At 49.1% G+C, this 15,560-nt stretch overlaps 3 protein-coding genes across 3 annotated transcripts; 1 reads left to right on the forward strand and 2 right to left on the reverse strand.

Moving 5' to 3' along the window:
• Positions 1–712: 712 nt before the first annotated feature.
• On the reverse strand, positions 713–1,439 carry PC9H_011775 (uncharacterized protein; the record flags this gene model as incomplete). The annotated part of the gene is made up of 4 exons (XM_036781257.1): positions 713–844; positions 905–1,011; positions 1,063–1,210; positions 1,260–1,439. The coding sequence occupies 4 exons, from the start codon at positions 1,437–1,439 to the stop codon at positions 713–715; spliced, it is 567 nt and encodes a 188-aa protein (XP_036627112.1).
• A 786-nt stretch (positions 1,440–2,225) lies between these two features.
• On the reverse strand, positions 2,226–2,844 carry PC9H_011776 (uncharacterized protein; the record flags this gene model as incomplete). Its single annotated transcript, XM_036781258.1, has 2 exons — positions 2,226–2,485; positions 2,541–2,844. 2 exons carry the CDS (start codon positions 2,842–2,844, stop codon positions 2,226–2,228), a joined length of 564 nt encoding a protein of 187 aa, XP_036627113.1.
• Positions 2,845–11,816: 8,972 nt separating this feature from the next.
• Positions 11,817–14,789, forward strand: PC9H_011777 (uncharacterized protein; the record flags this gene model as incomplete). The annotated part of the gene is made up of 9 exons (XM_036781259.1): positions 11,817–12,433; positions 12,483–13,171; positions 13,223–13,528; positions 13,578–13,592; positions 13,640–14,070; positions 14,119–14,343; positions 14,395–14,473; positions 14,520–14,593; positions 14,646–14,789. 9 exons carry the CDS (start codon positions 11,817–11,819, stop codon positions 14,787–14,789), a joined length of 2,580 nt encoding a protein of 859 aa, XP_036627114.1.
• Positions 14,790–15,560: the final 771 nt, after the last annotated feature.

The raw sequence follows: 15,560 nt of genomic DNA on the forward strand, positions 1-15,560 counted from the left end.
AGTATGGCTGACATTGCGCTCGCGGGAGAGCTTGAAGATAGAGGTACATCGCGAGTAAATCTAGTTGCGGATATGCAGTACTGTTGACGCAGATGAGTTGGTGATTTGTTCGCAACTTGGCGAGCCCCGAGATCGTCCGATCTCAGCTTCCACTCAGCACCTTTTACGGTCGCCGGAATGGCAGGTATCGCCGCCGCAGGTACGAGTACGAGTCGTATGACGCTTTTCACGAAGAACGAACGAACACTAAGTAATTGTGGCTTCAGCCACGACCCAGAGGACCCGGTCATCAAGCGCCTATATGGACGAAGTCGAAAACGCGCTTCTCGAGGGCGACGAATCCTGAGGCGAACGTGGCGTTTAGGCTGAGCTGAGTACGACCAGAGCTACGGGAAAGGGAGCACAAGCAACGCAGAATGACAGGCGACCCCGAACCACTCCGGGTTAACTCTCAGTATTTTACCTAAGTCAGTCAGTATCACCGAAAGGTTCCCTGTAGTCGCGATTAGTCAGTTTCGGTAAGCTCTAAGTAAAAAAAACAGCACTTGCCTTTTGGAGTATCTTGCGGAATCTCTAAGCAAAGTTTCATGTATTTTTAAGTCAGTTCAGGGTACTCATCGGTCGCTCAAAAATCTGACTGAGGTTGACTGTGTGCGACAAACACATGATATATTATGTAAAGAACGAGTAGACAACAAGTAATCGACGAAGTTCATTTCATGGCGGCGTCGGCGAAGGCTGCGAACATGGACTCGCCGACCTGCTTCGCAAGCGCCTTCTCATGGTCACTGGTTTCCAAGCTATCTAGCGTACTCATAGCACCTTCAAGAAGCTGCCGGAGTTCCTGTACATAGTTAGCTGTAATTAAATTAAATGCTAAAAGACATGTCAATTAAGCACTCACTCGCAGCGTCTGACTTCTGGATTCCTTCTTGCGTCGTGCACATAAGATGCCGTCAGCGTGGACGATAAGTGTTTGTGCGTCTCTTGCTTGTATGAGGCCTCCCGCGGCTTAACAATTCATTAGCTAGCGTATAAATGAAGCCAAAGGATTTTTCTTACCAATTACTTTCTTCACGCCGTCAGGGGAGGAGATGCGAATCGTAGCGGGGTTCTGGAGAAAAAGGCTGTCCGCGTAATAACCTTCTTCATACATTCCGATGTCGATCACTGTCCGTACACAAGTGGCGCCAAGGACGGTCGCCGTGGGCTACGGATATCAGTAAATATGTACCAGAGTCAGGTACGGATGTACTCACAACACCTTCTTTGAGTATTACGACAGAGAACGATGCGTTATACTCCTTCTTGATTGTGACTTCGCCATACACGTTGACCGACGGAATGCCCAACCAGGTTGAGTCCCGGTCTGGGCGCCCTCGGACGTTGGAAGCGGCAGCGTTGGTGAGAAATATGAGTTCATGCGTAGCAGGGGCCATGGCGGGAAGGAAAGACCGGGTGAGGCAATGGTAGATCTGCTGTATAAGTACTCACCTGTAGAATCAGGTGAGGTCAGCTGTAGATAGCATGGCGTAGGACGTACATCGGTGCTCCAGCTAACGAGTAGAACATGTGTCGTTTGACGCGAGCGAGTGTGTTTGAAGAGCGCGAGTTTTTTGAAGCGAGCAAGCGTGTGTGTTTGAATTCTGAAGCGAGCGTGTACGGCAAGTAAGCGAACGTACGGCAAGTAAGCGAACAAGGTGGGGAACATCACGTGTACACGGTAACGAAGTCCTCGTTCTGATAGTGGAGGCTTTGAACAGGAGGAAAGGTGTCTGGATTTGATGGATACGTAGATAGATAGCGCTATGTGAATGAAGTCCCTAACACGATGCACTCAATAAACCATGCCCTGATCTACCTTGAGTAAACTTTGAAGCAAGGATCTAAGAGGCCAGGAAAGCTCGCTGCAGGTGGCAATGGCACCATCGGTGGGAGGGGAGGGATGGAATGGGAGACCTTCTTTCCGAGAAGTTGAATCTTGAAGGTACTCGTAGTCGGCGTCGTGATCAAGGTGGCTGGCGGAAATAACTCTGCTCTGGGTTTCAGGTTAACGAAAAATCCCTTCACCAAGGGCTTCCTGTCATACTAGCTCGGGGGTTTTCGATCGAATGGCCTCGAGGTAACAGAGGGCGGTCTGTAGCACGCAGACAGACGTCCGCGATCGCTTGAGAACCTCGTGGACAAACCCGTTGATTGGCACCAAGCCATGCTGAGTGTTGGCGCTAGCAGAAGTGTCGGTGATACGGTTGTCGTCTGATTTCTGAGACGTCGGAGGAGGAGTCGAGGGGTAGAGGGGGTTTGCGAGTGGAGGGGGATATGGGGGATGGAAGTTGGACGTTGCGGCGACATGTGTCGCGAAGTAGTGTCGATGGCGTCTGAAGCGGGGGCGGGGTTGGGGGTACGGTCGCTCTGGAGGACGTCAGGAAGACAGAAGGGATATCTTGGGGGTGCCATATGTCGGACAATGCCTTTACGGCTTGGTCTGATGGGGAATAGTTAAGATATCCGACCGCTGTGTCAGACAGTGAGACTCTTACCAACAAGGCTTAGAGCGTACTGCTGTTTGTTTGCATCGCGTGACTGATGCTCTTTTAAGCTGTGGGATAGGGAAGGGGTGGCGTGGCGTGGGTCGTTGGGAGTGTTGACAGATGGAGGGCTTGATACAGAGGAAGCAGGGGTATTTAAATAAGAGGACGACGGGGAACGGCAAGAGACATTCGATGATGATGATGAGGCGTTTGAAGAAGAGGAGGAGGAAAGGGCAGAATAAGGCTGCCACCTGACTCGAGTCCGTGTTGCAGGGGGGGCCCGGTGGGCGAATGAGGTTGTTACGGCGTACATTCGATATTTGAGAGAGTTGAGATTGTAGTAGAAGGCCGAGAAAAGAAAAGGAGCTGGGATTATAGGAATGGCGATTGTGGTGAGGCAAACGTAAGGACGGGGGTTTTCAGGCTGATAACGAATGGAATGCGAATTCCTTCATTTCGACGGCTGTAAGTCGAGGCTTAGTTTTCGGGACGTTGAAGAAGGAGTCGGGAGGGGAGTTTGCGTGGGGTTGGGGAGTGGGGGAGGGAAGTTGGACATTGGTACTACACGCAAAACTATTTCGATGGCGTTCGGACCGGGGGACCAGGGATCAGTCGCTCGCTGGTATTCTGAGGGAATTGACAGGTGGAATGATGGGTCGGAACTGCCAGAAACGTTCAACAGCTTTGATGATCAGGCGATAGATGAAGATCATGATGGCAAGGAGACAGCCTTGAGTCCTTGTTGCTGGAGGGCTGTTACAGCGTGATTTGGAGAGAGAAATCGCTAGTTTGAGGAGTTGGAGAAGGATTGCGCTCACAAGGGGTGGATGTAAGTTGGACAGTGATATGTACACAGAGTAACTTCGATTGCGTTGTTGTCTCCCGTGAATCGCCGTGTGAATGGGGTCTTTTGAGGCGTATGATACTAAGGCAGGGGTCATGGACACGAGAAGCATTCGTGCGATTTCGAAGGCTTCAACTTGAGGCAAAGGTGAGAATAGCCAATGAGCATTAGACGACGCGGGAAGTAAAGTAGGGCGCCGCGGGAAGTAAAGTAAGGCGCCTATCTATGCGTGAGATGACAACAACATGTGTTGAACGGTGCGTGTTCTTTCCATTATCATCAAGTCACTCTTCCACTCGTACCGCCATGTATTGCTGTTGCTCGAACTGCTACGGGTTCAGCAAGAGAGCCCGCGTGAGGAGAACAATACAAGCACATCTCAGGCAAGACAGAGAATTGCTTCAGAAATATTCGCATCATCCAACAACCCTTCAATTCATTCAACGTTGTATCGAGGCAAATGAGGAGCTGCTTGCGGGATCAAAACAGCGCGGTGGGTGATACTTTTGATTGCGTGCGCAGTCATTAAATAATTGATTTTTTGTTAGTTGTGCAAAATACAAATGACGATGGTATACATTGATAGCTTATCAGTTTGGTATTATAACTTACTGTATGCTACTGTAGCCATGGATGTGGATGACACCGGCGGTCCTGTGTCCTTTCTGGGTAAGCAGATGAGGCCGAATCCTTCGCACAATATACTGACCCACAGGATAGATACGACAGTAGGTGAGTATCACCGGTTATCACTGTTGTATCTTCTGCCAGTGGTGATACATTTTTCTTGAAATGAGTTTCTCACATTTCTTTCTAGATGACGACGGCAAGAATCAGTCAGATCAGGGTGAGTATATCACTATGTTACCTTGTTTATTGATTCTAATCTACATCTACTATATTATTAGAGAAACCAGAGGTTCTAAATGGCATTGACGTCACCAATACCTCAATGCCATTTCTTGATCAAGTAAGTGTCGGCGTCTGGTTGACAGTTATTATCATCCCCTAACTAGTCTGTTACTTATACAGATAGAGACCGAGGAACTTCCAGCTGAACTGGATCCCTACTACCAGGACTCAGAGAAATTTGATCAATGGCAGCCGCACGACCTGCCTTCTGATGATGATGATTTTGCATCTTCCGATGAAAGTGTGCTCTCATCGCCAGATTATCCTGCATCTGCAGATGATTATGACTCAGCCCATAGTGCTGCTACGGATGATAATTCTGGCTCACCGTCTGCAAATGATGCCAATTCAGACTGGGACTTTGAAGATAGAGACAATAATTATGAATTTGAAGTTGAGGCACAGTTCCCACTTCCTGAGTCCCAACAGGCTCTCCGCGAAAAAATTTTGAATGGCTATAAGCCTGAGCCCGAGCCTCCTGAAGTTGGTCTACGCCCAATTGCATTGACCAAACTTCAGAATTATAGCCTTAGTCATTGGGTGGTGTTTCAACAAACAAACACCACTAGACGTGCTCATGAAAGATACTCTGAGTTATTCTCAGCCCGAGAAGATGAGCCAATAATGAGTATTGAGCGGTGCCGCAGACTGGCTCAAAAACTCACAAACTTTATGCCAAAATACATTTCAATATGCCCTGGAAAATGTATAGCATTTACAGGGGATCACAAAGACAAACATGTTTGTGACTTCCTGCGTAAACCAAAAAAGGGGGCTCCTGTTGCCTGTGGCAGAGATCGATATCTGCCTGGTACTGAGAAGCCAGCAGCACAGTTTATGGTTTTACCAATAGCTCCCATCATCCGGGCGATGTTTGCCAATAAAGAACAATCAAGACTGTTGCGCTATAGAGACAATCTTGTCAAAGCTGCCATTAAACTATTCAATGAGGGGGCAAAAGTGAAATACTCAGATTATGCCAATAGCAAAACGCACATGGATCATATCAGAAAATTAGGACTCTTCCAAGATGAATGTGATATGCTTTACATCATGTCAATTGATGGGGCTATGCTCACACTCAAGAAACAATCTGATTGCTGGTTTCTTATTTTGATTCTCCTTAACTTGCCACCTGAGATACGGTATCTTGCTGAGAATGTCATAACTGTCTTTGCAACACTGGGCCCAGAGCCTCCAGGAAATCTGAGCACATTTATGTATCCTGTCATAGAGGAACTACTGCAAATGGGTGAAGGTATTTGGATCTGGGATGCCATTAGGTCATCTTATATCATGCACCGTGCAGGTGTTGCTGGTCAAAGTGCAGATCAGCCTGGTCAAAATAAAGACAATGGCCATCTTGGGATCAATTCTCTTCATGGAAATTTCTTCAACTTGAAGTTGACTGGAATGAGATCTGATGTTAAGGGCTGCAAGCGCATCTACTGGTGTATTACTGTACCAGAGGGAGCAAAAAAGTTCAACCCAGGCAGGCCTGATTATGATCTTAATAATCTGCCAGAGTTTACACAACAGGAGTATTGGAATGTGATTACCCAACTTGAATCTGCAAGGACTGAGAAGGAGAGGAAGCTTATTACAGAAAAATATGGAATTGTTAGACTTCCGTTGTTGGCAGCATTCAAAACGTTTGCTTGGCCAAATTTCTTCTTCTCCGATCCATTCCATCTGTTGTATGAGAACAATATGGCCAACTTCTGGGATTTGTGGACTTCAATTACAGGCCCTGATGAAATTCCACATCTATCGACTGCTAGAGCAGAATTATTTGGACAGCGTGTCACAAGGGCCATGGCCACAATACCATCTTCATTCACAGGACCTGTTCGTGACCCACATCTCAAAAGAAATACTCAATACAAGATGTTTGAATGGAAGGCTTTGTGCCATTGGCTTACAATTCCTATTCTCATCGAACTTGAAATGCCCCTGGCTGTCATTTACAATTTCGCATGTTTTGTCCGGATAGTGAATTTTGCTATGGAGATCACTGGAAGAACTGAAGATGATCTGGAAATGATCCGCACCGAAATTGTCAAATTCTTGCATGAGTTTCAGGAAATATATGTTGGTGTTGACTCTACAAAGGCATCAAGAATGCGCCTTTCCATGTTTCACCTACTGTATATACCAGATCACATTCGCTGGAATGGTTCTTATCGTATTGGCTCTCAGGGGACCCTTGAAAGACACATTGGTGTTCTGGAACGAAAAATCAGGTCCAGAAAGGAGCCATTTGTGAACTTGGCCAATAAGATCTATGAAGAACAGTTAGTTAAAAATCTTCTATTCTATTACCCATCTCTTCATATGTCTCCTGAGCCTGCAAAACCAAGGGTGCCAGTAGGCAAAGCTCCTATCAAGAGAAAGGAGAGAAATGATCCATTCTCATCATTTGTCCAACATTTAAAGGCAATTTGTCAATGGTTGAACATGCCCTACAATGGAGATGCAGATTGGCTGGAGAGGTTTGGAAAAGTGCCTCTGCAGAGTGGTGATTACCTGCGCAGCCGTCTTAATGAATCAAAGATTGGGAGGAAAGTTACTCGATCATCCAGATACTTTGAGGTGAGTTGCTGATTTATGCATAACATGTTCAGGATTAACATAAGTTGTAGGCCTACAAGCATGGTGCCACTAGGACAGAATTGGTGTTTGGAGAAGCACTGGCCTTCTATCAAGATACAGACCGAAACTCTTTGCTTGTGGTTTATCACCCTTTCATCAACTTGGATTAGTGTTGCCGCGGCTCCGGCTTGAAGCCAGCTTGGAGCCGGAGCCAAGCCACGTTGAAGCCGAGCGAAGCCGAGCCAGCCTCCCAGCTTCGCACGGCTTCGCTCCACAGCTTTGCGGCTTGAGCCGGCTTTGAAGCCTGCTCAAGCCGCCTTTCCATGGCCATCGGCGCCTATTCCTCTTGCTTTCTCTTTTGTTCCTCGCTGCTCATCGACGGGCCCGTTCAAGTTCCTACGCCTTGGTACGCTCATATTAACCTCTGTGAGGCTCTTCTTCATGCTGAATATACATGCTCTCTTTGAATCCTCCAGCTGTGACCGCAACATATCAACCGCAGATGAGGCAGCTGGGCTGACACCCTCAGAGTCGAGATGGACCTTTAAAGGTGTGTACAGCCATCGTTATCAGTCTTACACCTTGCTCATGCGTGAAACACCCCAAATCCGCGATGTTTTATTGTAGCAGGCCACACATTACCACCGTGCTCGCAATGTCGGCGTCATCACCTCACCACTAGCCTTGTACTTCGGCTCGCGTAGTGCCTCCCTGTTTACAACCTCCTCTATCATTTCCGCTACCTGCTGTGTTGCGCCATGCATTTACCATGTTGAAGGAGGCTTCGACTGTATCCGCCACCACCATCACTTTTGCGCGAGGCTTCGCTTAACCCTTGACTCGTCAGTCGCCATATTACCTACATGTTTCAGCCGCTTCAGCCCTCAGGCCTCATTGGTTTTAGCTTATGTGCCTTATTGATTCATCACCTTTCACATGTGTTTGCTTTGAGCATACTGTTGCGGTGCTGCACGACCATCGCATGGATGAACTACTGTACTAAGTATTTAACTACACAGGAGAGCAAGAAGCCAACCTATACTTGCTGCGCTTATTTACATATGGCCCCGCGCCGGCAAAGGACTCCAAGCCCCAATACTGAGGTGCTGCCAGCGCCTGTGGCACGCCGCTCCCCGCGAAGGCGGGCAGGGCGCAGGCAACTGGCACCTTCGCCCCCATCATCTTCCAACGAGGAAATCGAGCTGAATGCCCAGGATTCGGCATCCTCAAGCGAAGCAAGTGACCAGCGTCCTCAGGCTCGTCCTCGTGGTCGTGCTGCCACTCGCGCAGATGTTGAACGAGCTGTCAACCATCCAGTCGGGTTGCCTGGCCGTACCCCTGGTGTCTCTCCTGCTCAAGCTTCCATTGCCGACAGCACCTCATCGCAAAATAAGACACCAGACATTGACCATTTCTTCATCCGGGGCGACAAGCAGGCTGGGACAAAGACAGTATGTTGGACGTGCCGGTATGGTCTCAGATTCCATGGTTTTACTTGTCCTATAACTTATGAATACATTCAATTGTAGTGATGCGTACGACGCAAATCCGGCGAGCAATCCACAAAAGAGGAAACCGACGTTTGAATATTCAATCACCACCGGCACAACCAACCTTCGCTCCCATCTTGAAAAAAATCACCGAGAGAAGTATGATGAGGCATGCGAGGAGCATGGATGGCCTAGTATGCTCCCCAAACGCAAGCAAGACAGCAAAGCAGCAGAAGCTCAGGCTGCTGCCAACGCCAATGCAAAGCGGATCAAGTTCTCCATCGAGGCGATGCATGCTAAACTCGTGAACTTCGTCGTTGCCGATGATCAAGTGCGCCAGTCCGTTCTCAGCTGATCCTTGCGCAAGTTTCCTGATTGCGCATCTGCGTCAGTCTCTCAATGTTGTAGAATGCCCAGAGTTTCGTGGTCTTCTTCTTTTTCTTCACGAAGAGCTCAAGGACACAGATATACCACGGCGTACTCACCTTCGTAGCCTGATAATCAAAGCTTGGGCAAAGTGGTTCGAACGTTTAAAGATTGATCTCCAGGTGTGTTCCAATCCCAACGGTAGCGAAAGCATCTATTTTTAAGTGCGTACATGTTTAGCAAGCGCTCGGAAACATCTGCTTCACTGCCGATATCTGGTCAGATCAGCGCCTCCGACCCTACTTTGCAATCACGGCACATTGGATTGCTCGAAATGAGCGTACCAAGGGACTCGAACTCAAATCGGCACTGATCGCGTTTCATCGCATCTTTGGTAGACACGACGGCAAGAATCTGGCTGCGATTGCGCTGAAGATCTTAGACCGTGCGGGCATTACTGTCAAGGTACGTGACAACAGATTAGAAATGTGTCACTGTGATTTATCGTACTTCAAGGCCGGTCACTGGACACTTGATAACGCTGAGAACAATCAGACGTTCATGCGCGAGCTTGAGAGATTGCTCAAGGAGCGCGATATAAACTTTGATGCAGTTGACCAACGTATCATGTGCTTTCCTCACATCATCAACATCTCCTCGCAACACGTCATCGAAGAATTCACCAATCTTGATCTTGCTGATTTTGCACACGAGTTTCTAAGTGCTGTTCCCGCCGATGATCCAGAGAGACAAAAGTACGAAGATCTTTGTTCTGGAGACCCCATTGCTCTCGGACGCGATATCGTACGGGTTCTGCGGGCTTCTGGACAGCGTCGTGACGACTTCGATGAGATCATTCGCCTTGGCAACAAAAGGGACTGGTTTGGCAAAGACACAAACGGGGACCCCATCCACTTACGCCACCTTCAGCTCCTGCGCGATGTCAAGACTCGTTGGGATTCTGTCTTCTATATGATTCGCCGTCTCCGTGAACTTCGACCGGTAAGCACCCCGGTTGTGGTAACCAAATAGATGACTTATGCACACAACAGGCTATAGATTACTTTCTATCCACGCCGACCAACAAGGACATTGCTGATTACAAACTTGACAACGCACAATGGAAATCTCTCCAAGATTTTGAAATTATCCTTTCGGTGATTGTCAATCACAATGATTATCTGCACCGCAACTGAACGGTCTGAACTTAGATACCACATCGCGTCCAACAAGTCATGTCCAGAGAACGCAATCCTGTGTTAGCTGGGGCCCTTCCGGCGTTCGAAATCTTCATTACGACGTGGGAGTTGCTTGGTCAAAAGAATCCACACCTCAAACACTGGACAGATGTCGGATTGAAATGGGCTAATAAATACTACAGCCGCATGGATCTTACGAAGGCATACATCGTCGCCATGTGTATGTGATGCTTGGCTTCCAGTGTTAATACACTAACAACTAATTGGAAGTCCTCAACCCGACCATCCGGATGAGCTGGATGCGAGCTCATTGGACATCAACATATGTGCAAAAGGCAACTAAAATCATCAAGACACTTGTGAGTACTCGTAGCTCTGGTTTTCCTATATGCATCATTCATTCTTGTCTCTATGGCACCAGATGAAGGCATACCGGGACAAAAGACCCTCAAGGGATGCTTCCGGATCGCAGTCAGCTGCCCAATCGTCGCACGCTGCGGCACGGCCCGAATTTGGCTTCGACACTCTTGCACAACAGTACGGTCTTGATGATATGAACATAGGCCCATCGGAATCGGGGAGCGATCAAAGTGTCGATGATGAATTCAGGGCATATGCCAACGGCGTGCTCTCGCCTAAGGGAACTGACAGTCTCAAGTTCTGGGAGGTACGCACAGCCGCATCTAATCCGACAAGAACCATAGCCAACACACTGGTCTAATTATAGATTAATACTGATACCCACCGCACCCTGTTCGACATTGCAATGGACTACCTCCCCATACAGGCCTCGGCAGTTCCCTGTGAACGTGTCTTCTCGTCAAGCGCCGAGACAGATACCAAACGACGGAATCGCATCAAGCCCGAACTGATGGAGGCCCTTCAGATGCTGAAGTTCGCGCTGAAGAAGGAACGGCTTGATTTTATGAGCGGGTGGGAAACTCCAGAGAGCCTGATGTGCGATTCCGACTACAACGGTGGGGACCTTCTTTCTGAGCTTCTCAAGCCCGATTCAGGGTCGTTGCTCGAAGCCCTTTGTGCGGATGACTTAGAGACAGAACCAGAGGATCAGTGTACAGGAGAGCCCTAGGCATAGTATACTGTACGAAATGTTTTTCTCTGTTACATCCTTTCATGCAGCTGTAGTTCCTTCCATACATATCTTTGCAGTATCTAATAGAAAACTGATGAATCTTGTGGCTTCGACACTTCGCGCGGCAGAGCCGACGTACACCGGCTCGAGCTGCGGCTCAAGCCCAAGCTGCGGCTCGAGCCGTGCCCTGGGAGTTTAAGCCAAGCCGAAGCCGAGCCAGCCGAGTGAAGCCGTGGCTTCAACCGGCTCGGCTCAGGCTTGCCGAGCCACGGCAACACTAACTTGGATGGCCTTCCATTTGATGGTGTTTCAATATGGGGAGAGCAAAGTGATCAAATAGTTGTACAAGAGGTGCGGTCAATAATCAACCTGATTGGGATATCCCATGGAAAGGAAGGCCGGATATATATTCACAGAAAACACTCAGCAATGACTGTATATGATGGAGCACTGTAGTTATAGGAAGAAATGTAATTATCGCAAGTGTAGCTTGCAATTAAAGGAGAAACTGCTCAACAAGATTGTCGGTGTCTGACTATATGTGTGCCGGCTTTTCTCAAGGCCTGCGAGTTGTGCAGAGATTGCTTTCCAAGGTCCTCATTCTTGAATTGGAATATAGATGAATAAGGTGCCAGCGGCACCTGTCTAGTACGGTAAGCAAAAGCAAGGCAGAAGGAGCCTGTGTTGTCCCCTGTACCCCTGTATGATCTTGTGACCGCTGTGTGATGTTGTGACCCGCGCGCCAGTTTCGGCTTCGTTTGTTGGTCTCTTACGCTTCGCGCCATCGACATGTCTACTTACCGTTTTGACCAGCAATCCCAGTGTTCGTCTTCGACGCCGAGCGAGTACTCTGCAGCACCTTCTACTCATACTCAGCCCCGTGGCCTTCCTGCCTACGACTGGCATGACTCGCAGTTGAATCGCCGTGCTCCCACTTTCCAGGACGCCCCGCGGGATGCCATCCAGATGGACCATGGTTTACAACCACCTCCGCGCCATGCTGTCCCCACTGGCTATCTCGACCCTCGCCCCCGAGTTCCTGGGCAGCTCCAAGAACCCACCACGAGGGATTTTCGTGACGCACGCTCCAGCACTGACGCTCTGCCTCCAACCAATCGACCATACACCCCACGTCCCTTCCATGAAGACAAATACCCACCTCGTCCCCCAGCCCCAGCCGCCCCCGCCGGATATTACGGACAGCCTGAAGAAATCACGCATGTCCAGCCACCTATGGCTTATGCTTGGCGCGCACAGGATGATTTCCGCCAGCCGCCTAGGCACAGTCGCGACAGAGACGATTACGAGGTCTTGCGAATGGAACTATACGCATTGAAGGAGACCGTCTACTATATTCAGAGAGAAATGGCTGAAATGCATCTCAGCAGCTTCGACGCGTCCCTCCGGTAAGCTGGAGACCATTTACTTAGATTGTAGCTAATAACCTTGATTTAGACTACGCTCGTCTACCCCTTCTCTAGCCCCCAGCGACTCCATCTCACGCGTCAATGGAGAAACTGACAGCGAGGAGTTCCAGGCAGCATACCGACGCTACCAATGGGAGGCGGCTCCCTCTCAAAAGCCAGCACATTTACCGGACTCCGTGCTTTGGACTTTCAAAGGGGCCCAAGCCGTAGGCCCCGACGCCGGTTTCTCTACATCGAACCCCTACCGCCCTTCGTTTGGCAAAGCACTTCGGGATTCCAACGGAAACCCCCTCGACTCCGCGCTCGTTTCGATCATCAAACGCACTGCCTTGAATCTCGCCGGACGCATTGTTGCCCTTCACCCAATCAAGCATCAGGCAAATAAGAACCAGCCTCGCGATTACTACCGAACGAAATGTCCCCACCTCTGGTACGGCGCCATCATCCTGCTTGAAGAGCAGCACGGGGATGTGGCCATCTGCTCTGCCCATTGGAAGGCAGACCACTTGCTTGGTCAGGCCATGGTACGAATCAAGGGCCCCCCGAGGGAGGCCAAGCGAGCCCGCTCGGCCAAGATTGCTGGGAGCGATAGCGACGGCTCTGTCAACGATGGAAAGCATGCGCAGCAGAATGCACCCGCCACGCCTCAGAAGTCTAAGCGAACCGCGAACGAGGTTACGCCATTACATCCCGGACCCTCAAAGCGAAATCGTACCGGTAATTCCTGTTAAAATATCATTGTATCTTCATACTAACGCCGATTCACAGGGTTTGCCTCCCCAAAGGCTGTAGAACATAGGCAAGCAGCAAAGGCATCATCGAAGCTGCCCCCCGCCTCGCCGACAAAGCAAACCCGACCTCAAAGCCTCCACTCTCCCCTTCGCAACATGTCTCCATCATCATCGAACCGGCCTTTATCAGACGTATCTACCCAAGAAGCTCCAAAGTCCCTTCCGCCTCCGTCTGTAGTATCTACTTCATCCCTTCCTCTGTCGTCTACAGCACCCGCCCCACCCACTTCTCAGGTGTCCTTTGTAACCAAGTCTCTCGCTGCTGTGAAAGTCGACGATAATTGTAAGTTGCCTCGTTTACTTCACGCAACCTTTAGCTAATTTTTGAATAGATGAAAACCTTCGCCGTAGGTCGATTGCCCTTGCATTCGACCTTTGCTAACTTCCCTTTAAGGAACACTCCAAAGTCCCGAGCTCCGGCTTGCCGAGGCCGTCGTTACTACTGGGTTGGAGCTTCTCGATGCAATGGAACATGCCCCAACACACGGAGGCCAAGGTTTTCCGTCGAGCGAGGCCAAAGCGTTGTTGGCGCGCGTGAAAACCGCTGATCCCAATTGCGTTGACAACGAGGACGATCTATATGAAAGCTGGGGGCATTGGCAATGGACGTCAGGGTCTCTCACCATTGGCACCGTCATCACATCCTGGTCCGCAGTGGGCAATACTGACATGGCACGTCAACTGATCGCCGCGGCATTGGCTACCAGCAAGGCCGCTCGGCTGTTGTGCCTCGACCATACTCCGAAGCCTACGAGTTACTTGAATGATATGTACATCGATCGACTTTTATCAACGCTCTCCGATGTGTGGAAACGATCTGGGGGGGTAAGTTATATTCTCCTACTCTAACGTTGTATGTTAATTTCTTTACAGCCGTCTTTCAAGGGCAAGGCTCGAGTAATAGAACGTCCAGCAGTATCAGCCACGTTGCCCCCTGCGCCGCCAGCCGCTTCACCGACAGAGGAACAAAGCGTGGGCCTCGCCATAGCAGATGGCCTCGATAATTCTGGAAATGCGGACCCAATGGCCGACGGCAACCTTGACGACCCTTTCGCGCTCCCAGACGATGATACGACAGCGCTGCAATCGAAGCTAAGAGTAAGTGGTGTCACATCGTGTGTGGGTATACCTCTAATACCTTGGCTACAGTCTCTTCATGTACCCGAGCTCCGGACAATTGCTGCCAAGAAGCAGATCCCCGGTGTAAGACATATGAATAAGGAAACATGTAGGTCATTGGGATCTCCGTTGAACATCTAACTTATTTGATACAGGTGCATCCGCCCTCGCGGCTCTCCCACCCACTATGTGTCCCACTCTGGATGAGCTCGAAGACGTTATCGCGAAGGTATTCCACTCGCAACGGCTCTTTATTTATATTAATATGCTACTCTTAACAGCGTGCCTGTGTCAAGAAGATAAAGGCTCCTGGGGCAAAATCTGCCAAATTGGGCAGCTCTGCTGCAGCGGAATCCACAAACAATCTGTCGCAAACCCCTCGCGCCTCTCGCATTATCGTAAATGCCGGCGAATTTGCTTCCTAATTATATCTCGCCACCATCGATTCCAGCAGTATGAACTGATGTGGCCGCGTACGCCGTATTTTTACTATTTTTTCACTTTTTCTGACTCATATAGATATATTTTAACTTTTTGCGACCTTTCTTGACTTGAGATGTCACTTTTTTTTTACCTTTTATGACTTTTCTGTACGCATTTTTAGACTGTTGGACGACTTCTTATGACCTGTTAGAGACAAGAAACATGACTTCATTTGACTTACAATGACTGTGGGAACTGTGAAGTGACCTATTCTCTGACCATTCATGACCTAAGTTGACCGAGTTGTGACTTCAAAAGACTTCGCATAGACTTATTGTACAACTAATCTTGACTGTGTGAAGTATCATAAACAGAATCAAAATGACAAATCTCAGACTTAAACAGACGTAGTAGGACTGTGATAGACTAGTATTGACAGCGGAAACGATGCTCGGCAGACCTTGGATGACTTCTTCATGGCATAAATGGACTTACATTGACTGAAGTGACGGATCCTTGCCCTACTTATTTTGACCTCTTGTGACTTTCCACGACCCTTTACTCGACTTGCAATGACTGATACTGACCGTGAGACTACTTACTAGGACTTGCAAAGACTCGACCCTTTGACCGTACCTGACCGTGTAACGATTAACCCTGACTATTACTGACCGTGCGACAGTGCCAACAGCAGGTCAATTGTGTTGACTTATCTGTACTGACCTTAGACGCCAGCTGACTAGATTTGACCGTATTTCTCAGATACGCGAGGG

Source organism: Pleurotus ostreatus, assembly GCF_014466165.1.
Source record: "Pleurotus ostreatus strain PC9 chromosome Unknown scaffold_9, whole genome shotgun sequence".
Taxonomy (NCBI): Eukaryota; Fungi; Basidiomycota; class Agaricomycetes; order Agaricales; family Pleurotaceae; genus Pleurotus; species Pleurotus ostreatus.